A 23,361-nucleotide genomic window follows, 5' to 3' on the forward strand; every position below is an offset into this window, starting at 1 on the left:
AAAATTACATTTGTTTAGCGCCTATCACGTCAGGGGGACATCCCAAAGCGCTAGACAGTCAGACAATTGGACCCAAACTGGGGGTTGGAATCGGGAGGCAGGGAGGGTAGGAGTGTGGCCGAAGGCTCAGTTAAAGAGGAGGGTATTCAGATGCACCTTGAAGGAGGAAAGGGATGGAGCGAGGTGAAGGGAATGTGGGATAGAGTTCCATAGGGTGGGTGCAGAAAGACAGAAGGCTCGACCGCTGATGGTGCGGCGGGCTGGGCAGGGGTGTTCTATGCAAGTTCAAAGTCCCAATGTGAGGCTGGAACCCACTGTCTTCTGACACAGAGGCTAGAGTGCTACAAACTGAGCCAGGCTGACACAAGGGAATCATTACTGCACTTTACAAGAACCCCTTACTGACCCCTCTAAGCTCTCCAGCTACCAACCCATTACATACCTTCCCTTCCTCACCAAGGTGCTAGACCAAGTCTCCACCACCCAGCATCACTTCTTCCACTCCCTCTTTGACCTCCTCCAATCCAGTTACTGCTCTGCCACAACAAAGAGACTATCTGGGTTAAAGCCACAACAAATTTCTCTTCATCTGCAACCAGGGCTCCCTTTGCCTTCTTGTTCTCCTCGACCATTTGGGCCTTAGATGCCATTGATCACCTATCCCCCCCTCTCCTTCCTACTCCATTTCTAAGGCTTTCTCCTTACCTAGTTTCACTCTTAATCAGTATCTTGACTTAGTCTCCTGCCAATAGTTTCTCCTCGCATAGACACATACTGCGTTCTTCAGGGCTCTATCCTCAGTCATTTTCTTTACATAATATAGATGCTTCCCCTTGGTGATATCATTCTTAACCATTGGGTCCACTTCCAAATGCATCTGAATGCTAACCAAGTCGATCGCTTTGCCCTCAATTGCAGAACAGCTACCTTTATGATTGAGGCTCCAAGGTAGTTGTGTAAAGTAGAGAAAAATATTACAAATTGGCGTAAAATTTGCAGATTCAAAGTTTCTAGGTTCTCTGTGCAAAGTACAGAAAAGTATGGCTGTGTAATATTGTTAAATTTTATGGTTTTGCTTACTTTCCTCTGCTGCACTGCACTTATGTCAGTTTTTTTATAGAGATATTAAAAATAGCAAAGTTCTCAAGATTGCCAACTGTGGTAACCCAGACGTTGCTTCCTTCCAGCCTAATGATCTTTCATTTCATTCTTGTTCTTAGGCTGACTATATGTCCAGATTTGTATAGTAGACCTTATTCTATTCCTTGTATTTTTTTAGATATTCAACAATGTGGAATCTTAGAAAAAGTTTTCTGAAATTCCAAGTACTGTGTATAATGGTGTGAAAATAACAAGATGTGATAAGTGATAATTATCACATCTTCAAATTGCAGTTCGTACCGTTGATAATCAACTATCCACAGTAAGAACACCCACTGCAATGGTTGGGCCATTGCAGTTGCTGACTGGGAAGTTATGCTTCCTGGGATACTGGCTTAATTCAACAAAACGATTGAGAGCTAAACCTGCATCCCAGGAAGCATCACGCATTGCTGTCGTTGACAGCTGGGCAACTGCCTCATTGTGCCGAAATTGGTGGTGCTGTGGTTTGGAGGTAAGGGGCCTCTCACTATTCATTCTTATTTTGCAAAAATATGAGAACTGCTCTGAGAATAAATACCTTTTAGTGATTCAGTAAACTAAACATATAGTTTAAACATGTTTACTTTTATTCACATAGCTGTTGTACAGTTGCCAAGATGAAGGGTGCTGTGGAGTCCTATAGCGTATTGTTTAGAGCACTCGCCTTTCAAGTGAGAGGACTCGGGTTCGATTCCCAGGCAGGGTGAAACCTTAGGCAAGTTTCCTTACTCCATACGCCTCTGTTTACCGAGCAGTAAGTAGGAACTTGATTGTTAGTGGATCACTTTCTGGGGTGAATAATTCCTTCAAAATTAAAAATAAAAAAATTAAAAATTTCGTCACTCAATCCACGACTGTTTGTGGGACACTGCTGCGCACAATTGGCTGTCGCGTTTTGCCCACAAAATATACAGTCAATTCATTTCACAGTATGTTCTGTGAAGTGTTTTGAGATTCTGAATGACGTGATAAGGCACTATGTCAAATGCAAGGATTATTATATGTTGGTACTTTTGGTGACAGCTGGGCTAAGAGTCAAATGTGAATGTCATACATTCGGATTTGTTTAGAACAAGCAGCTGCTGGAATTGGCATTTTACGTACAGTTGAACTTTGAAGCTAGTTTGCAGATCAACTTGTTGACACATAGTGGAGCTTTGAAGTATAGTTTTTCCAGTTTGTAACACTCGCTGCATCTCTCATGATACAACATGGAAATTGCAACATGAAGTCAACAGTTGTTTTGAGGAGTTATGTAACCCGATGCTGCATTCGATTGGAAGCATATCATTTAGGTTTCTGCCAGTATTAATCATAATAATAATAATAATCCTTGTATTTGATATGGTGCTTTATGACGTCTTATCATATCGCTGCTAATGTAGAGTTTTTGATACCAAAAGTTTTCTTTATGATTCAGAATGTTTTCATTAGTTCGTGAAAGATTTTCTAATCTGAATAAATTCCGCAAATCTGAAATGTTTGAAATCCCTTAAAATTTGGGGTGACTAATAACACCTCATTATTAATTGTACTTTTTAACTGCAATTTTTAATTCCAATTTCTGTCAATTTTTTAATTTTCAGGCTGAGGTTTGTGACCCTCCACATCATTTTTGGCATGTTTGACATGATTTACCCATATTACCCCATAACATAATTTTTCCCTTTTTTTTCAGAACCAATACCATCTTTGGTTCATAACCCAAAATAATTCAAGATAATGTTAAAAATGTAGGTGGTGCATTGGAGCAACAAAGCAGAGGTTTACAGGCTTTATTTTCTCGGTCCATTGGCCTTCTGATCATGATGTAGAGCAGATTACTTGAGAAGAAACCTGCCCACTTTGTAGCTCAAGGAAGTGTTTAGCCTGTGAAAACATGCATGGAGTGAAAAAAAGGAGTGTAAAGCAGATTGAATACAATATGATACAAATTTACATTTATATAACACCTTTCACGTTGAGAGGTAAGGAAATACCTTTTTCATGGGGCAGGATAGACATTCACTTATCACATTATCACTTATCACATCTTGTTATTTTCACACCATTATTCACAGTACTTATTAGTGTTCTATAAATTAAATGCATAATAGCAACGTACTTTTAATTTGTATGAAGTACTAAATTGGTCTTCAATTGACAATTTCACAAACTGGTTTTAAATTTAATTTTTACTGAAACTTTGTTTTGGTGGTGACATATCAGTTTACCACTATTATTGAATATAATGTCTACCAAATAACTTTAATATGTCCAAGGAGAATTTTAATAATTTTGTTTTTTTTGATTTTGAAAATTGTAATCTAGAATAGCTCGTGTATTGGGTGATTTTAACAAGATATGGTTATAGTAGCACATACTTCCGTTGATTTTAAAAACTAATGATAATAGCAAGTTCTTCATCCATTTGATTGCACTTTACTGCATATATTTTGATTAAATGTGATCAAAGAGTTCTCCTGAAGACCCATTAGAAACCAATACAGAGCAAAAGTGAATTTGTTTTGAGTCACCTGATCAATTGCACACTGATGAAACAATAATAATAATAATAATAATCCTTGCATTTGATATAGCGCTTTTCACATCTTCTAGACGTCTCAAAGCGTTTCACAGAATGTACTGTAAAGTGAATTGACTGTATATTTGTGGGCGAACCGCGGCAGCCAATTGCGCATTGCAGTGTCCCACAAACAGTCGTGGATTGAAAATGACCAATTTATTATTTATTTATTTAGAGGGATTATTATTAGGGATGTGGAGTAAGGAAACTTGCCCAAGGTTTCCTGCCTGGAATTGAACCCAGGTGTCTCGCTTGCAAGGCGAGCGCTCTAACCACTGAGCTACAGGACTCCACTATCTATTTGGAATAGATTATAAATAAACCTGGTGAATTGTTGGTTTTCTGTGTCCTAATCACCTCTTTTGTGAAGTGGGAATTTAAAAGAAAGTTAATCTTACAAAACAGGTTGTAGTTTTTCATTCTTTATATGACGTCTTCTGCAACACGAGCACCATTTTCTCCTTGTATAGGTTGTACTATTTTTCTTAATTATATTGGTTGGACAAATCAAAAAAATTCTTGCACAAATTAACTATATAGTTTATAGAAATAACCAATATAATTGGCCAATGTCACTGAAATGCATAAACTTATCCCCAGGAATTTGCAACATCTCCTTAGGCCCACTGTTGGTCTGCAACTGCCTGAGAACCTATGGAATATGTAGCTTTATATTAAATATAAAAACTAATAGAATGATTGTGGCCCTGCCTGCTTGTCACAGATGGTATACATGTACTCATTTCAAACTTAGTTTAAATAGCACTAATAATCTACCCAAAATGAATGACTGCAAAGTTGCAAAATGAAAGACTGCAAACAACTCAGCTAGGATCACCATCTGACTACTACTCACAGACCCCTGCTGGAAGATGTGCATGTGTGCAAGACGAGACTGTACTTGGTTTCAATTTCCCTCCTGTTCCAAATAGCATGCCAAACTCACTATAAAGTATCATGAATAATTGGGTGAGGTATTGGAAAGTGATATTTATTTATGGAACTGTACTCTAGTAAAAGGAAAAATAAATATCTTCATGAGGAGTAAAATTGTCAAAATAATTATCTTGAAGTAAACGCCAGAAAACTTTTGCAATAAGAGATGAGGAATGATATGGTTCCTGACAAACTCAGGATTGTTTGTTTGTCAAACTGTCTCTTATTCCGCAGTATCTCTGGTATGACAGCCATCTCTGCTCGCTGAAGTCCCAAACCTATCCTCATATCTGGCCTCATGGACCATCAATCCATTTGGCTGGATCATGACCAAAACCTATCATTGTGGGATGGAAATTTTATTTTGCATGGAGAGTTGTTGGAATATGGAATGTTGCAGCGCCTTGGGACGTCTTCCCGATGTGAAAGGCGCTATATAAATGTAATCTTGTTGTTGTTTTAGCACAAATGGCTGTTTAAGTTAAGTAGATTAAATTTAAAAGGGAATTGGCTAAATACATAAATGAAAATTATCATGAAAGATATGCCAAAGGAATGTTTGCTAAGATGATATCAGGGATGATTGATTGGACCCATGAGCAGACTGAAGAAACTGGTGGAGAAACACCAGTTCTGGCCAAGCTCCACTGGCTCCCCATCACCGAACAGATCGACTTCAAGATCCTCACACTCGTGTTCAAATCCATTCACTCCCTGGCACCTCCCTAACTCTTCTCACTCCTCACTCCCCAATCCACCATCCGGCGCCTCTGCTCAACTGGCACCAGTCTCCTGCTCATCCCTCGTACCCTCCATCCCACCATCGGAGGCCACGCTTTCAGTCACTATGCCCCAAAACACTGGAACACTCTCCCTCAAGCCCTCCGCCTTACCCCCCTCCCCTTTTTCAAGTCCTGCCTGTAAACCTTCTTCTTCGACCGTGCTTACGACCAACTCCCCCCTCCCCCCGCCCCAGCTCGGAGTCAGGCTCTGCAACGGTTAAGTGCACTGAGATGCTACCCTGCTGGAGGGCGCTATATAAGTGCAAGTTGTTGTCGGTGTTGTTCCTATTTTCATTAGAACAGAAAAGGTGGAGAGGATTGACCTTCAAACTTATGAGGAGTTTTAATAGCATAGATATGGAGAAATTACTTCAACTAGTCAGTGAGTCAGTGACTGGAGGATATAAATGTAAGATAATTTGCAAAGACTGAGATTAGGTGTAATTGTTTTTAAACAGAGTTGTTAGGATATGGAACACTCTGCGCTGTGCAGTGGTTGAGGTAGAATCTATAGCAGCTTTCAAGAGGGAACTCTACAGACATCTAAAAAAGAGTAAATTGCAGGGGAGTAAAATAATAATCCTTAGATTTAGTATAGTGCCTTTCACATTAGTAAGATGTCTCAAAGCAATTCGCAGGATATACCGTATAGTATACTGTATTTGTAGATGAAAGCAGCAGCCCATTTTCACACAGCAATGTCCCACTTACAGCCATGAAATTAATTTAATTTGAGAGATTGTTGGCCAGGAAATCGGGAGAAAATCTCTTCTCTTTTCGAATCGTGCAATGGGAAAGATGGCATCTTTCATCTTTGATTTAAAGAGCCAGTACAGACACAATGAGCTTAATGGCCTTCTTCAGCTTCATACATTTCTATAGTTCTCATGTTGAATTCCCTTTCGGATTAAACTATTTCCAAGTAATATTGTTCATTCTTCTGGGTTGAATTTGATTATAACTACAAATGTGTCATGGTTACATGTAGCTGTCCTGTCCTGTAGCTCAGTGGTTAGAGCACTCGCTTTGCAAGCGAGAGACCTGAGTTCAATTCCAGGCAGGGCGAAACCTTGGGCAAGTTTCCTTACTCCACACAGAGCCTAATAATAATCCCTCCAAAAAACCAAAAACAATAATAAATTGGTCATTTTCAATCTACGACTGTTTGTGGGACATCGCTGTGCGCAATTGGCTGCCGCGTTTGCCCACAAATATACGGTCAATTCACTTTACAGTGTGTTCTGTGAAGCACTTCGGGACGTCCTCCCGATGTGAAAAGCGCTATATCAAATGCAAGGATTATTATTATTAATATTATTATTATGGTAAATGTCTAAATGAATAACACATTTTACTCTTCTACAACAACAACAATCGCCCTCCATGTAGGGTAACGACTCAGAGCGCTTACAATAACAACAAGATTACATTTGTATAACGCCTTAACATTTCTGTAACATTTTGCTCCAGATTGGTCAACTGAAAATTGTATCAATTTATTATAACTACTAAAATGCCAGTCTTTATAGAAAAACAGAGCTTTGCAGTTTCATCTAGAGTTGTGATGTAATTCTGTAACATTTCCTCTTCATTTACACTTACAGTAACTGAGTTGGTAGAATTACGCCATGTCTCTTGACCTACCCAGTGAATCTAGGTGAAACAAGCATAGAAACAAACATAGTAATCTAAGTAACACATTATATATAAATGAAATTGAGTCTATTTTCATAAAAATGTTTGATATAACACCTGTAACACTGAAACATCTCAAAAGCTTTCACATAGAATTGCTGTTAAGAAAGGTGGCCTCGTATTTTTGGGCGAATGTAGTAGCCAATTTGTAAAAAGCCATGAAGTAAATGACCACTTTATCTGGAGGATTGTTGGCCAGGACACTGAGAGAAACTCATCTCTTTTTAAAATAGTGTGACATCTACTACACACAAGATTATTTTGGTAGAAACCCCTTTGACCCATCTAATCTCATCCCTCCAGAATATCCACACCAGCATCCTCCTCCCATCATACAATCAAGCCAATTTTGTAAATGTGTTCAGTATCCTGGCTTTAATAATAATAATCCTTGCATTTGGTATAGCGCCTTATCACGTCTTCAAGACGTTTCAATGGGCATCACAGAATATACTGTAAAGTGAATCGACTTTTATTTGTGGGTGAAACGTGGCAGCCAGTTGTGGATTGAGTGATCACATTTTTTTTTGATGGATTACAATCCACAGAAAAGCGATCCCCCAATAATCTAACGACCGGGTTCCTACATACTGCTAGGTAAACAGAGGCGTGTGGAGTAAGTAAATTTGCCCAACATTTCGCCCTGCCCAGGAATCAAACCCAGGTCCTCTCGCAAGGCAAGGCAAGTGTGAGGCAAGTGCTCAAACCACTAAGCTACAGGACTCTTTGGCCACATTTCCTAGCAACCGTTCCAATCGTTAATTATTCTCTGGCTTAAAATCGCCACGTGTATAATGCACGTTTTTGAAAAAATTCAATTCTAATGAATCCATATGATCCTGCAAAACTCCATATGTTATATGCAAATATCTTAATTTTTGTATTTGTATTTAATAAGGGACGTGACATTAGTTACTAATACTTATTATTTTCTCCACTGGGGATGCTTGTACGTAGAGGATACAGTGAGAACTGGCTAGATACTATACTGTTCATCCAATGAATATGCACTTTGTGCTGTATGATTGTATCTAGCGTGTAACCCAAATACCTTTCATGGGTTATGTTGCTGTGGTTCATTATCATAATGGAACTATTACCATACTTCTAAATGTTTCTCAAGCAGTAAAATAATTGTACCATCATTTTCCTGGCTGAAATGCTGTGACTATTTCAGTTGGGTAGTTTTTCTCTTTTGGTGGCAGTGGGATCCTTAAGGGAATGTTTAATTAGCACAGAGGGTTCTGTATCATTGTCTACGTTATCTATTACAGGACCAAAAGTTCTTTTATAAAAATGTTGATTGAGATTTCATGATTTTGGATAATGTGAGAATTGAAGATGTTTGGTCTTACAATACCGCAGTTTTTAGTTTGATTTCAGTTCTCTCTCCCCACCGCCCTCCAGCTATCCTCACTATCATCTCGGCTCGCCAGTTGACTTTCTGAGGTGCTGTGAGATGTCTTCCTAATGTCTAAGACACTACATAAGTGCAAAAATTGTTGTTGTACTGAATTCATATTGGCTCTGTTAACCTAGGAAATTGCTAGTGTGGTCTGAGCTGGATAAGCAGGAGGAAGCTTACCCACTTACAATTCAATTATAAACATACTTTTCTGCAAAGCAATTAAAATTGGAAACCTTTTAGCATGGGGATGGGTTTATTGTGATCTATGTTCATGGAGCCCTACCTTAACAAAACAAATTCATGGTATTAATGTGTACAAATCATGTTACCTTGCTGTTCAAAAAGATGCAATATTTAAGTCTTTCTTTCTTCTCTTTCTCTATACAGTTGGTTGGTGGCGAATTTGATTTGGAGATTAATTTCATAATTCAGGACGCAGAGAGTATAGCATGCATGATAGAACTCCTTGAACACTGTGATGTAACCTGCCAGGCAGAGATCTGGAGTATGTTTACAGCAATTCTGCGAAAGAGTGTACGCAACCTACAGGCAAGCACAGAAGTTGGTCTTATTGAACAAGTGCTGCTAAAGATGAACAAAGTGGATGACATGATAGCAGGTATTCATTATTTGATTCATGCTTATATTTTTCAATAAAATATAATTGTTTTTTATCCAAATGTTTATTACAAAATATATTGAAATCTTAAAAAAAAGTAAACTACCAGAATAAAATTCAGTTATCTTTATACATGTGTCATGATTGTAGTAATGGTATTTCGGTAATGGTATTAGAAAGTGGAAATTTTGCGTCAGCTGTATGTCAATCTCCATCATCTGATCGATTAAAACCCTTCTAAAATGTATATCCGTATGGATCATCATTTTATAGATATTGTGCAATTGGGAATCAAATCAGTGTCAGAAGCTTGCCGTTTCAATTTTATATGAGATTGCTGAGTTAGATGCTCCTTGATATAGTAGAATCCTATTAAAATCACACCTCTCAGTTGCCTTGCGCACTGGGTGACATTAAAAAAAGTCAACAAGTTTCCCCATCTTTCAAACCTAAACAAATAAAAATTTGAACTCATGACAATTGTCCGATGCAGGTGCAAGTGAGCTGATGAGAAATGGAATGAATTGGCTACAGAAGTTGAAGATTTGTTTAAAATACACTTGTTATATTCTTAAAGTAATCTAAAGACAAATATAGTTGTTCAGATATAAGCCTATATAGAGCGCGGTAGCAGGTATCACAACTAAAACCAATCCAGTCCACGCATTGGGTTTCAGAGAGGATTTGACATCCTTGCTATTGTACTACTCGAGTACCAATGCCAACTGAGTTTTTCACTTTTGTGTCAGACAGTATTCAGGTTTAAAAATAATTTTTACTTAATCCACGACTGTTTGTGGACCACTGCTGTGAGCAATTGATTGCCATGTTTCGCTCGCAAAAATATACAGTCATTTCACTTTGTAGTATATTCTGTGAAGTGCTCTAAGGCATCTCGAAGACGTGATAAGGCGCTATATCAAATGAAAGGATTATTGTTATTAATGCTATATGTTGATGTTGGAACATTTTTGCTGCAAATGTTTTCAAAACTAGCTTTTAGATCATTCCAATGAAATGTTTTTTGAATAATATTCACTAGAATTTGGTAATATCTCAGCATTGAAAGATGACCTAAATGATGTTTTAAAATAGTAGACTTAAAAAATAGTAAACTTATTAAGCAGACTGTCAGTGCTAGCTTTATCTTCTCCTTTCCTGGTGACTAACACTCTCACAGGGTTACCCACTTTTTGATTTTTTTGGTCAGCCTACAGTGTTTCATACATGTGGAAGCCCATCACTCTAAACCAAACTACTGTGTGTTTCACGAACATCTGAGAGGTTTCTGCTTGTGACAGCCACCTGACTCACCAACAAAAGAGTGGTGAATCTTAGGCATGTAAAATCAGCCATAGATCTACTTTAATTAGTTTGGTTCAAGGAACACTTAAACTGTGAATCACTCACAATGGACAGTTCTTTTCGGATGAAGTAAATAAACCAATGAAGTGAAGTCATTGCTCCATGACTCCCTGGCTTTCAGGTTGCCACTGCTTAGCAGTTGTAATACATGGTGATCAGGAAGGCCTTAGTCATCTGGAAGTGGGTATACATTTTACTTAAATAATGATTGCATATTGAAATGTAAATTTATTAATTATTTATTGAACAATTAAATGGAACCAATTTATTTAATATCTCATTTTAACATGATTTATACTAGAAAATTTGAGTTTGATCAATAAAAGGAACCACATGATATAACTGGATCTATTTTGTAGAATAAATTAAGCTATTATTTTTATTATCTGTCTTTATCTTGCCTTTCAAATAGATGCTTTTCACTTTCCTCTTAGCCTTTCAGCTTTGCAGTTGGACTATATTTTTAAAATTAACTCGAAATGTAAATAAAACCAATCAATGTATCTCTCTCAGATTCACTAAAACAGGTGTTAGCCCAGTCCCATGTTGCAACTTGGAACTCACAGTCTCGACTGACACTAATGTAGTGCTGGAGGAGCTCTGCATTGTCAGAGCCTTTGGATGAGATGTTAAACTGTTTCATATAGATATTAAATCACATCCACTATTCGAAAAGAGAAGGGCATTTCTCCTGCTGTCCTAGCCAACAGTCCCCCAGATAAAAGTGGTCTTTCATTTCTTGGCTGGTTGTGGGGCATTGCTGTGTGCAAATTAGCTGGAGCCTTGATGAACATCGGAAGGTGAAGTCATTGGAGTAGACTAAGTGAAGATGCTGGAATAGTTAAGAATAAAACCAAGACAAAGCCTTACCACTGGAGCAGGAAGGAGAGAGTAGGATAGGTGGTCGATGGTATCTAAGGCACAAAGGTCAAGGAGAACAAGATGGAAAGGGAGCCCTGTTGCAGGTGGAGAGAAAGTAATTAGTGCATTTTACAGATCCAATAGCAGTATTTAAAAATAGAAGAGAGTTTCTCTTGCCTTTAACCAAAAGTGTCTCGGTGCTGTGGACCGGGTAGAAACGGGATTAGAAGAGGTCAAAGAGGGAGTGGTAGAAGAGGAAGAAGTGAAGTTGGGTGGTGGCAATTTGGTCTAGCACCTTGGTGAGGAGGGAAAGGTTGGTAATAGGCTAGTAGCTGGAGAGCTTAGAGTGATCAAGTAAGGGCTTTTTGTAGAGTGCAGTCATGCCACCTCTGTGTCAGCCTGGCTCAGTTCGTAGCCTCTGAATCACAGTGAGTTCCATCGAGACTTTGAACTTACATAGTCTAGGCTGACACTGCATTGAGGTGCTGTGAGGGTGCTGTATTGATGGAGGAGCCGACCTTCAAATGAAACATTAAATTGGTTTAATTTAATTTATAGCGCCTTATCATGTTTTCGAGACATCTCAAAGCACTTCATGAATAATAATAATAATCCTTGCATTTGATATAGCGCTTTTCACGTCGGGAGGACGTCCCAAAGCGCTTCACAGAACACACTGTAAAGTGAATTGACCGTATATTTTGTGGGTGAAATGTGGCAGCCAATTGCACACAGCAGTGTCTCACGTAGATTGAGTGACCAAATTTTTTTTCATTGCTTCTAAATTGCTCTCTTTATGTAAAATGTGGGGTATGAAATACATGAAGTTACATGTCTTATACTTATTGCACAAAATAATCTCTTGTCTACAGATCTACTGGTCAATAGTATAATATCTATATTTATGGTGTGCCATAATGTCTTATTGTCTGCAGATCTACTGGTTGATATGTTGGGTGTTTTAGCCAGCTACAGCATTACTGTCAAGGAATTGAAACTACTTTTCAGCATGCTGCGTGGAGAAAATGGAATCTGGGTAAGCTGTGCCTTTGAGACAAAAGTATTATGTTAATCGTTTACATAATAACTCTCCAGTGCCTTGGGATGTCCTCCCGACGTGAAAGCGCTATACAAATGTAATTTTGTATTGTATTGCGTTTAAACTCAAGTCCAGCTTCGCTGCATTAGCTTCCAGTAAATGATCATGAAGCATATAATTATATTGTGTAGATCTCCCAAAGTGCTTTTCTTGCCTAAAATAAATAACATGCAATATTGCAATTAAGCAAAAAATGCTCATAAATGACGAGACTGAATATTTTTAATTATCCTTTTTAACAGCCAAGACATGCAGTTAAATTGCTCTCAGTTCTGAATCAGATGCCTCAAAGACATGGCCCAGATACCTTCTTTAACTTCCCTGGTCGGAGTGCAGCAGTAAGTTTATTAAAACTATTTCACCACTCATTATCTAATGTGTAATTGGTTTATATAAAAAAGGGAAACTTTTTTGTAATAGTTTTGTTGGGAAACATGTACAATTTACAATTAGTAGTACTTGGCAGTGTTCCCATTACAGTTTCAGATCTTGTCAATACCACTTAATTACACAAGTTGCTTACACAAATTCCAATAGAATGATATATATTTGTTGTTTTCTGTTCTCCAGGCCATCGCCTTGCCTCCTATTGCTAAGTGGCCTTACCAAAATGGTTTTACTTTAAATACTTGGTTTCGTATGGATCCATTGAATAATATAAATGTGGACAAGGACAAACCATATCTCTACTGGTATGTAATCATAATTTCCTTTTCTCTGGGAACTGTTTGTGAGAGTGCTTTTGTAGGAGTCAAATTCATTTTGTAATTGAAAATATGGTCTATGCAATTAGTGCTTTTCTAGAAGGGGGGAGACGAGATAGTCTCAGTGTTCAGAGGGATTTGGGTGTCCTTGTAAGCCAGTCACAAAAAGTTAGTATGCAGGTACAGCAAGCAACTAGGAAGGCTAATGGCATGTTGGCGTTTATTGCAAAAGGGTTACAATACAAGAGTAGGGAAGCCCTGCTGCAACTGTATAAGGCCTTGTTGAGACCGCACCTGGAATATTGTGTGCAATTTTGGTCTCCCTATTTTAGAAAGAACATACTCGCCTTAGAAGGGGTGCATTATAGATTCACTAGGTTGGTTCCTGGGATGAGGGGCTTGACCTAAGAGGATAGATTGAGTAAACTAGGCCTACATTCTCTAGAATATAGAAGAATTAGGGGTGATCTTATAGAAAGATATAAGATTCTTAGAGGGCTTGACAGAGTAGACAGTGTGAGACTGTTTCCCCTGGTAGGAGAATCTATAACTGGAGGTCACAGTCTTACGATTAAGGGTCAGCCCTTTCGAACAGAGTTGAGGAAACACTTTTTCACTCAGAAGGTAGTGAATTTATGGAATTCTCTACCCCAGAAGGCTGTAGATGCTCAGTCCTTGAACATATTCAAGACTGAGATTGATAGGTTTCTAAAGGATAGAAGGATTAAGGGATATAGTAAGTTGTCTGTGACTGTGTACCACAAGCTTGTCTGGTATTGACTGGCAGTGAGGTCTATTTACTAACTAACTATATTCTGAGTTCAATTCCTGGCAGAGCGAAACCTTGGGCAAGTTTTCTTACTCCACATGCCAAATAATAATCCCTCCAAAACCCAAAACAATAATAAATTGGTCATTTTCAATCTACGACTGTTTGTGGGACATTGCTGTGCGCATTTGGCTGCCGCGTTCGCCCACAAATATACAGTCAATTCACTTTACAGTGTGTTCCGTGAAGCGCTTTGGGACGTCCTCCCGACGTGAAAAGCGCTATACCAAATGCAAGGATTATTATTATTATTATGGGGATAAAGTGGGCAGATGGAGTTTGGTTAGAAGATCAGCCATGATCTTATTGAATGGCGGGGCAGGCTCGAGGTGCCAAATGGCCTACTCCTGCTCCTAATTCCTATGTTCCTATATTTATTGCTGCTTGTTCAGAGGAATAGAAACAACTTAGTTTGTATGTGCTCCGTACTGTAGTATTTAGTGTTCAGAATGTTTTAAAGTTCATCATCAAATTACATAACAATATAACTCCCTTTAACTCCATACTTAATTAGCTCTTGGCCTGCAGCTGCTTTTTTTAAATTTGTTTGTAGGTTTAATCAATTGAATTGAATTAAACCAACAAATTGCCTTCATTTACTTAGAAGCCTAAAAGGAATCAATACAGCAGCAATACTGGGAGGTACGAGGAACAAATCTAAAACTGATATATTTAAACCAAACTGACTTAAAATAAGATTGGTTTGTATTATGTGTAGGCTTTTTTTTCTTTAGTAGTTTTCTCCTCTCCTGAAGTTAGTGATTGGTGCGGAAGTGAAGTTTAATGGGTTCTGACATTAATTTGTCCAAGTTGCTGCTGATGCCCAAGCTCAGGCAATGAGTCTCAGCAGGGTGCATTGCAGCCAAGATTGATCCTGTTCTTGTCCAAAGTCCAAAGCAAGCACTTTTCCGCAGGGATCACAGAACAACGATCAGCAGTGGGGAAACCTGCCTGATTTTTTTTTCCCCTTCCTAGTCCGGGGATACAGAGGCTAATTGTGCACCAACCTGACTGAGATCAGCTAACTCAATATAGACCAGGGATCGAAACTGGGACCATCCTGATCTGTGTAGGTCAGTACCAGACTGGGCAGTGCATTTGTCCACTAAGACATTAAGACAGGAAATATTACCTATATATCATAGGTAGATTTGAATTTTTGATTATCTTAGTAATACAAAGAATATATGGGTGCGTGAGAGGAAGTTCAGGTTAGTTGAACTTAGTTAGTTGAAGTACCACTTCAGCCAGCTCAACTCACAATGAAATGATCATTACAATTAACATTTTGCATCAAATTTTGCCAGTTAGTTGGATTTGGAATACCTCTGAATGAAAGGGAGTGTAATGTAGAAGGTATATGGCAGGGAATCCAATTTCAACCATATTTTGGAGTCTTGCAGCTGAGTGGTTAGAAAACTCGCCGCGCAAGACTAGGGTTTGATTCCCGTGCAGGGCGCATCGTTGGGCAAGTTTCCTTACTCCACATGCTTCTGTTTACCTAGCAGTAAGTAGGAACCCAGTTGTTAGTGGATTGGTGGATTATTTTCTGGGAGTAATAATCTCTTTTAAGAAAAAAAAGTTAAAAAAAATCAAAATTTGCAATTGGCTGCCGTGTTTCGCCCACAAAATATTAGTCAATTCACTTTACAATATATTATGTGAAACTTTTTGAGAAGTCTCAAGGATGTGGTAATGCACTATATCAAATGTAAAAGGATTATTATCATTGTGAACAATTGGTAATGGATGCACAAGTGTGATGAGGCTGGATCCTCTTCTCCCATATGTCGGATCAGATACTTTCAGATACTGCCTCCATTGCCATTCAATTTAATATTTCAAGCCCTGGCCTTTGAAACAAAACAATTACTAAGATGTAAGATGTACTATCAACGGTACTTGACAGTTTGCTTGCTTCCTTTAAGCCCTGGATGAGGAATGAAATATAATATTTCCCTAGTGGTACTCATCCCACAATATCTCACCCATTCCTCTTGGTTACTGTCTATTTGATGTCAATTCATAGATTAACCCATCCTTGTTAACGTCAATGTATCAAACTTTTCTATGACCACTTCTGTCAGGTTCGGTATCTTGCTTTGTGAAAAGTTGTCGGATAAGCAACCTCTCAAGCTCCTGTAAGGGCTTGACTGAAATCAAAATTTTGTTTTACATAAATGCATCTATTGTTTTGAATTTCTTTGAATCAAAATTCAATTATTGGATAATATTATGTTGCTAAATATTTGAAATTCTACTTTATAAATTCTACTCACTTGGTAAGACTCATCTCTGGGTCAGAAAGTTGTGGTTTCAAGGATTCTATTGCGGAAGTAGAGCTCACATTCTATACTGATACTCCAATGCAGAATTGGGATAGTGCTGCATTGTCAGAGGTACAATTCCTTGTATTAGACATTAAACTGAGGTCTTGTCTGCTTTTTAAAGAACCATTAATAGTATTTGAAAATAGAAGAGCAAATGCTGTGTGCAAGTTGGCTGCTGCATTCACCTGCAAAAATACAGACCTTACACTTGTCAGAAAAATTCTGTTAGACATTTTGATGTGATTAGGTGCTATATTAATTGCAAGGATTATTTATCATTGCAACACTTTGTATGTTGTTCTCACTAACTGTCACCAAGTAGAAGCACATTAAGTGGTTGGCGGAATCCATCTTGCTTTAACACAATTTAGCCAGAAGCCAACTTGGCCAACCGTCGAGGTCAAAATGCATTCTGTGCAATCTATTGCTCTTGAGAATTGCTGGGTATTGTCTCAGTGAAAAGTATCTGAAAGACAGTAACATATTTTCACTAAGCATTATTGCATAGGCTTGAATACTATATCATGTACCCTCCTTGTAGAGCAAGCCTCTAGCAATATATTGTGGAGGATGCTGAATAAAAACTATAGAAAGTTTACCTAACTTTTATGGTCATCATTTTTTAAATGTAACATTCTCCTTTGAAATAAAACTTCTCGCTCTTATTTTTTGTATCCCTCTGGTGAGGGAGGNAAAAAAACAGAACCATACTATTTCTGTTTTTAACAAGGGACGAAACTACGCTGTTCAGTCTGGACCTACGTTAATATTTAACTTAGGGTGTGAGAATGGCAGGAATCATGTGGTGGTGTTCAATACCATGGTGCCACAACATCTTAAAGGAAACATTTCTCTCAAAATTCCTTTACCATCCCCTCTTCTAGCAGTAGAAACATACTGTTGTTTTAACTCAGTGGTGTTTGGAGTTTATTATGATTAGAAGAATGAAAAAGACAGGTAGGTAATCTTTGTATTGGATGTTTGTTCAGGAGAGCATTTGTTTAGCAATATTAGGTTGTTAAATTATCTATTACTGACCCCTACTGGAAGTTACAATGCATAATCTGCTTAATGTTATATTCCTGTTAATACTTTGGAACTTTTGTGATGAATCCAATGTTTCAAGGGACTAGATAATGTCGACCATGATAAGCTATTTTATCTTGTACTGAACAGTAGAACCAGAGGACAAGGCCTGCGATTGAAGGGGGGTAAATTCAGAACAAATCTGTGGAAACACTACTTCAGTGAGTGAGTAGTAAACTTATGGAACAGGCTCCCTGGGGAGATGGTGGAAGAACACGGTGGAAGCAGTAGTTTGTCTCAAGAACAAATTAGATAGATTTCTGCTAGAAAATAATATCTCAGGATACAGTGTATAGTTTGGGACATGCCATGTTAAGTGACTATCAGGATGGTGGAAGGCGAACTAGATAGACCTTGGTCTTCTTTCGCCTAGCAAGTTCTTATGTTCTTAAGAAAGCATTAATTAATTGTTTTTTCGTTTGCAACAATCTATGATGTGTTATTCCTTCATGTTTAGCTTTCATCAATAATGTAAAAAATTGTAGATTAACAGTAAAATACGCCTCTCAATAGCACCAATGAATTCCCTGCAATTTTCTGCAAAATTTGTCAAAATTCCCTGCAATTTTCCATAATATTTGTCAAATTTCCCACCATTTTGGGCAAATATTTTTGGCAAATTTTCTATTGGCCCTCCTTGGTCATCACTTATATATATAACATATTGGGTAGATTTTACACTCATATTTAAAAATGTTTGCAAAAATATCCTGCAGTTTACAAAGTTTCCTGTTTAATGGTTGAGTTGACATGCTGTTTTATTAATCCTTTTGTTATCAATAATTGTTGTAGTTTTTTGTAGCTTTGCTATGCAGACATTTTGGTGGAGATGAAATGCAGAAGCTTCATTTACTTTTCTGGGAGAGTTGGTTGCTATCTGAATGCATATCCATAAAGGATGTTATTCTCCGCTTACGTAGAGTGTTTTTTTTCACACAGTGGTTGATGATCAATTCTTTGCTAAGGCAGTTAATGAAACAAAGATCATAACTGTATTTGAAAGGTAATTGGATAAATATTTTGAAGGAGAAAATACGAAAGAGTTTGGGAACAAAGCAGGAAAGTTCGATGTGAGTGGTGTGGAGTTCAATAGAAGAGCTAACATTTGCACAAATGTTAGGTGGACCAAATGGCCCCCTTCTGTCCTGTAATTTCTGTATGCTGAACTGGGAATAAATTCTCACCATACCACCAAATACTTCATATCAAGCAGATATTATTAGCTTTATATCGGCTGTAATTGTTTTCAAGGTACTGATCAAACACAATCTTCCGTTATAAATATTATTAAACTATTTGCAACTTGTCTTGAACAATGAACTTATTTTCCACAGTTTAGTACCACATTGATAAATTAATTATGTAATATAAATATTATTGGTGGCCAAGCCTTTAGCCATTATGACTAGAACACCCTGCCTCATTCTCTTCCCCCCACCCCCTCCCGTCCCTCTTCAATCTATCTTTAAATTACACCTTAAAACCTAGCTCATTGACTGGGCCTGTGGTCAGCTCCCCCTTCCTACTTGCAGAGCATCCAGCTTTGAAGTGTTCTAAGATATTATCCTACGTGAAGAGCGCTACATAAGGTTGTTGTTGCACTAATTGTTTCAAGATGTCATATTTTAATAATATTAATTAATTATTTGATCTCTTTACGAAGAGGCTTGTGACATTTTTAGCATCATTCTGTGCTAAAATTTAACTGAAATTGAAAACATGTTAAGAGTTTTTAAGGACAATTTCTAAGATTCAGTATTTGTTTCATACTGTTTAAATATTTTCTGAGTGAGCTATGACGAATTTATAATAGATCTCTATTTCTGAAGAAGTGTACATTTTTATCTGTTACCTTTACAGCTTTCGAACGAGTAAAGGAGTTGGCTATTCAGCACATTTTGTTGGAAACTGTTTGATAGTAACATCATTAAAGTCAAAAGGAAAAGGTTTCCAGCACTGTGTGAAGTATGATTTTCAGCCTAGAAAGGTAAGATGTTTTTAAATTTTCTAATATATTTGGAAGGATGAATAACGTTTGAAAGATGGTTATTAATTTTTTGGATAAATTTAATTTGGTTAAAGAACACCTATGTAATCTAATTTTTCCAGAATATCAATCTTATTTTCTTCCCATCAAAAAGTTTCTTAAATGAACCCCGTTGCGTGATCTCAACAATCCTTTCTGGTAACAAGTTCCAGCTACTGACTACCCTCTGCATAAAGAATTACTTTCTGTTGTCTGTCTTAACTTTCCCTTTACAACCCTGAAGCTGTGCCCTTTTGTCTTTGTACCTTGATGCATCCAAAAGTATTCACTTTTTGCAACCCATAAAGGATTTTGTATATCTATATTGACCCCTCCGAAACTTTTTGTGAAGCTGAAGATACCAATTATCTATGGTCCTTCATAGCTCATCCTTCCTAACACAGGAGATAAACCTTGTTGCTCTGTTCTGCACTGCATTTAACAGTAAACTGAACTAATACTCCCAAGTGCAGTCTAATCAGAGTAACACACTTTTTGGACATTAATTCTGATCATTGGACTCGCTTTTATTGCAACTTCACACTGCTTGAACATGTTGAGTGATGAGTCAACTAACACCACATTAATCCCTTATAGTTTCTCCTGTGTCAAAATTAGAGTATGTAAAAATTAGAATAAATGGAGAATGTGTTTTATTTTTACTTCCATTATTCAGAATCAGAACTTTTCTGCATTTAACTTTACCAGTGATCAATCCAAGTGCATATCCTTAAAATCAGAACTAGTTCGAACTGAGAGCAGGAAGCATTCCTTCCTCCAGAGGGTTGTGAAGAAATTGGAAAGCTCTGCCCCAGAAAGCAGTAAAGGTTGAATTAATAGGCATGTTGAAAAGAGAGATGGATAGACAAGTAGAGGTATGGCAAAAAGGCAGAGCATTGGGATATCTATAAAGATCTAATAAGCTGGTGGAGCAGCTCAGTTGAGCTAAATGGCCTCTTCCTGTTCCTGTACATGGACAAGACAAAAGCCATCCTCTATGGCTCCCATCTTCTCATCTGCAGCTCTGACCTCCTCAACCTTCCTGACCTGTTTCTCAGACTTACCGAACCTATGTTCAACCTTGGCATACAGTTCGATCCCCAGTCGTCCTTCCTGCCTAACATCCAATCCCTGCTTTCCTCGACCTCCATCATATCAATCTACTCTGACCATGCCTCACATCCAACATTCATGCTTTCATCACCTTCCGCCTCAATTTCTCCAATTCACTCCTCGCCAATCTTCCCAGCTCCATCATTCATAAAGCCTAACTATTTCAAAACTCTGCACCCATCTCCTTACTCATATCAAGTTCCACACCCCTGTCACCCCAGTCCTTGTCAGGCTCCATTGGCTTTCTCTCGCAGAATGGATTGATTTCAAGATCTCATGCTCAACTACAGATCACCTCATGCCCCAGTACTTCCCTACCTCTCCAACTTGCACCTCTAGCCGCCCCTTTCAGTCTGCTCCACCGTTGGCGGCCGTGCGTTTGGCCATTACGCCCTGAAGCTCTGAAACTCCCTGCCTCAATCCCTCTGCCTTGCCCCCTCTTTATCCGTCTTCAGATCGCACCTGAAGACTCCTTTTCAACCTTGCCTACGGTCACCTCCCTTTCTCCGCGGCTCGGCGTCAAACAATACATCAAACAATGTTCAGCATCCCGAGATGCTCCCCCGTGTGAAGGGCACAATGCAAATGTAAGTTATTTTGTTTGTTTTCCTATATCCTGTATTGTATTCTGCTACCTCTGGAAGACGATTGAGGTCCAGATTTATGTTCAATTGTGACTTATAAAACAAAAATGTTCTAGAATACAAGAGCAAATGATCCCATGTTGGTTTATTGCCCAATAAATAAATATCAGAGATGAGTGCCCAAATCAGTGCTTTTCTGTAAAGATACAAGTAACTTCACACAACAGTCAGCATTATATTCAGGTTCGTTATTGCCAGAGGCAGTAAAATGAATACTGAGTAACAGGAGAGATTGCTTTACTCGATGCACATATAAGTGAATGGTTTCCATCATGTTTAACATTCATTGATTGTCAGACATGCTAATCCTAGTGGTCTGAATTATTCATGTTTATATCTTGTTTTTTTGTGTTTTGTAGTGGTACATGATCAGCATAGTTCACATCTACAACCGCTGGAGAAATAGTGAGATCCGTTGTTATGTTAATGGTCAGCTGGTTTCCTATGGCGATATGGCTTGGCACGTCAACACAAATGATGTAAGTGAGGAGATTTGTCTACAGAGATAAGAAGAATGAAAGGTTCAGTGAAAAAAGCATGAGTTAATGTTTGTGACTATGAAAATTGTTTGATGAGGGTGTTTCGGACAGTTTTTTGATATTTTGTTAGGGATCTTAGAAAACAATTTTTTTAAAATAGTTGGGATTTATTAAATGTGGCAATCTCAAAAAGCACAAAACTTTCTTATCATTTTCATTACAAATATCTCAAAACAATTTAGCCCTGTGTTTCTGCACAAAGATGTTAGATTCCATTGATCGGATGGTAATATCTGGGCCAGAAAGTTGTGCGCTGAAGTCCCACGTTAGGACTTGAGCGCATAGTTTAAGTTGTCACCCCATTGCAGTACTGGGAGTGTGCTTCATTGTTAGAGATTGGACATCTTTTGGATGAAATGTTAAAACCTGTTTGATTTTTCAGATGCAAGTTGAAAATGTCTTAATCAGCAACTCACCAGATAGTTTATTGCTGCTGTTATCTGCCTTCCCACTGCAGGATAATTGATATGGGGAATGGACTAACAAAATTAAACGAATTCATTGTCGATTTCGCACTTTCAAATGATTGAAGTATTTACAGTTAAGTGCAAATTGAGATGAACAAATATTGAAGGAGAAAATATTTGTTGTTTCGGACAAAGGGAATAGTGGCAATATTGGAATGGATAAAAGTCTAGGAGATATTGCTTGATTCTCTTTTGGGAACCAGGTGCTACCTATGCAGAACCTTCCCAAAGGAGATGACATTGTAGAATGAAGTTCACAATCAGACAGGTATTGATTGATCTTTGGAAGTGAGGCTGAATGTTCATGCAAGCAGAACTTTCAAGCTTGCCTATATTCTTATGACGTATGTTTTAACTAATACTGAATCTATAATTTTCAAACTAGAATTCACCTCATATGTGGATTACAAACCCAGATTATTATATTAATTATTTTCTGTCTTTTGTATAGAGCTTTGACAAATGTTTCCTCGGTTCATCGGAAACTGCAGATGCAAATAGAGTATTTTGCGGCCAACTTGGAGCAGTTTATGTCTTTAGTGAAGCCCTCAACCCAGCACAAATATTTGCAATACACCAACTAGGACCTGGATATAAGGTATGTCAATGCAGCCTACTGGAAGAATATTGCTTTATATGATTATATTGCTAAATAGTATTTGGGTATACAGTATTTTTATTGTTTCAATTTGAACTTGAAATGTATATTAGGAAGCATACAAGATGCAGTAACGCTTGTTCTTTTGTGGAGGGATATTTAGTTTTCAATATTGTATGGAGTAATATTTATGTTCTACCTAAAATTCAGAAAATGAAGCAAAACATTTAGAACATAAATCATTGGAAAAATGGAACTTTGCTTTGTAAGTCATAACTTACAGTAAAGGCAGAACGTTTGCCTAGAAAATGCATAGTCACTATACTTTAAAGTAAATCCTGTGAAAAACGTTGAGATGTTTGCCTGATTTGAAATATGCTGTATCAAAAGCAAGAATTCTTTATTGCTTATCATAAATACATACCATAACACATACCTGCATTATTTAACTTTTTCCTTTCCCCTTGCAGTGAACTCCTTTTTTAGATATCTATCTATTTTCCTTTTGAAAGCTAATATGTATCTGCATCAACAACCACTCCCAGCAGAGC

The 23,361-nt window shown here is 37.8% G+C and overlaps 1 protein-coding gene across 1 annotated transcript in view; it reads left to right on the forward strand.

The window, feature by feature from the left end:
* Positions 1-23,361, forward strand: part of nbeaa (neurobeachin a) — a 219,380-nt gene that overhangs the window by 51,080 nt on the left and 144,939 nt on the right. Inside the window, exons 2-8 of the mRNA XM_042334427.1 lie at positions 8,918-9,149; positions 12,311-12,411; positions 12,717-12,812; positions 13,045-13,166; positions 19,284-19,410; positions 21,566-21,685; positions 22,664-22,810. Of these exons, the coding sequence (XP_042190361.1) occupies positions 8,918-9,149; positions 12,311-12,411; positions 12,717-12,812; positions 13,045-13,166; positions 19,284-19,410; positions 21,566-21,685; positions 22,664-22,810 (945 nt within the window). The remainder of the gene's footprint in view (positions 1-8,917; positions 9,150-12,310; positions 12,412-12,716; positions 12,813-13,044; positions 13,167-19,283; positions 19,411-21,565; positions 21,686-22,663; positions 22,811-23,361) is intronic.

Source organism: Callorhinchus milii, unplaced genomic scaffold (assembly GCF_018977255.1).
Source record: "Callorhinchus milii isolate IMCB2004 unplaced genomic scaffold, IMCB_Cmil_1.0 Scaffold4, whole genome shotgun sequence".
Classification (NCBI taxonomy): Eukaryota; Metazoa; Chordata; class Chondrichthyes; order Chimaeriformes; family Callorhinchidae; genus Callorhinchus; species Callorhinchus milii.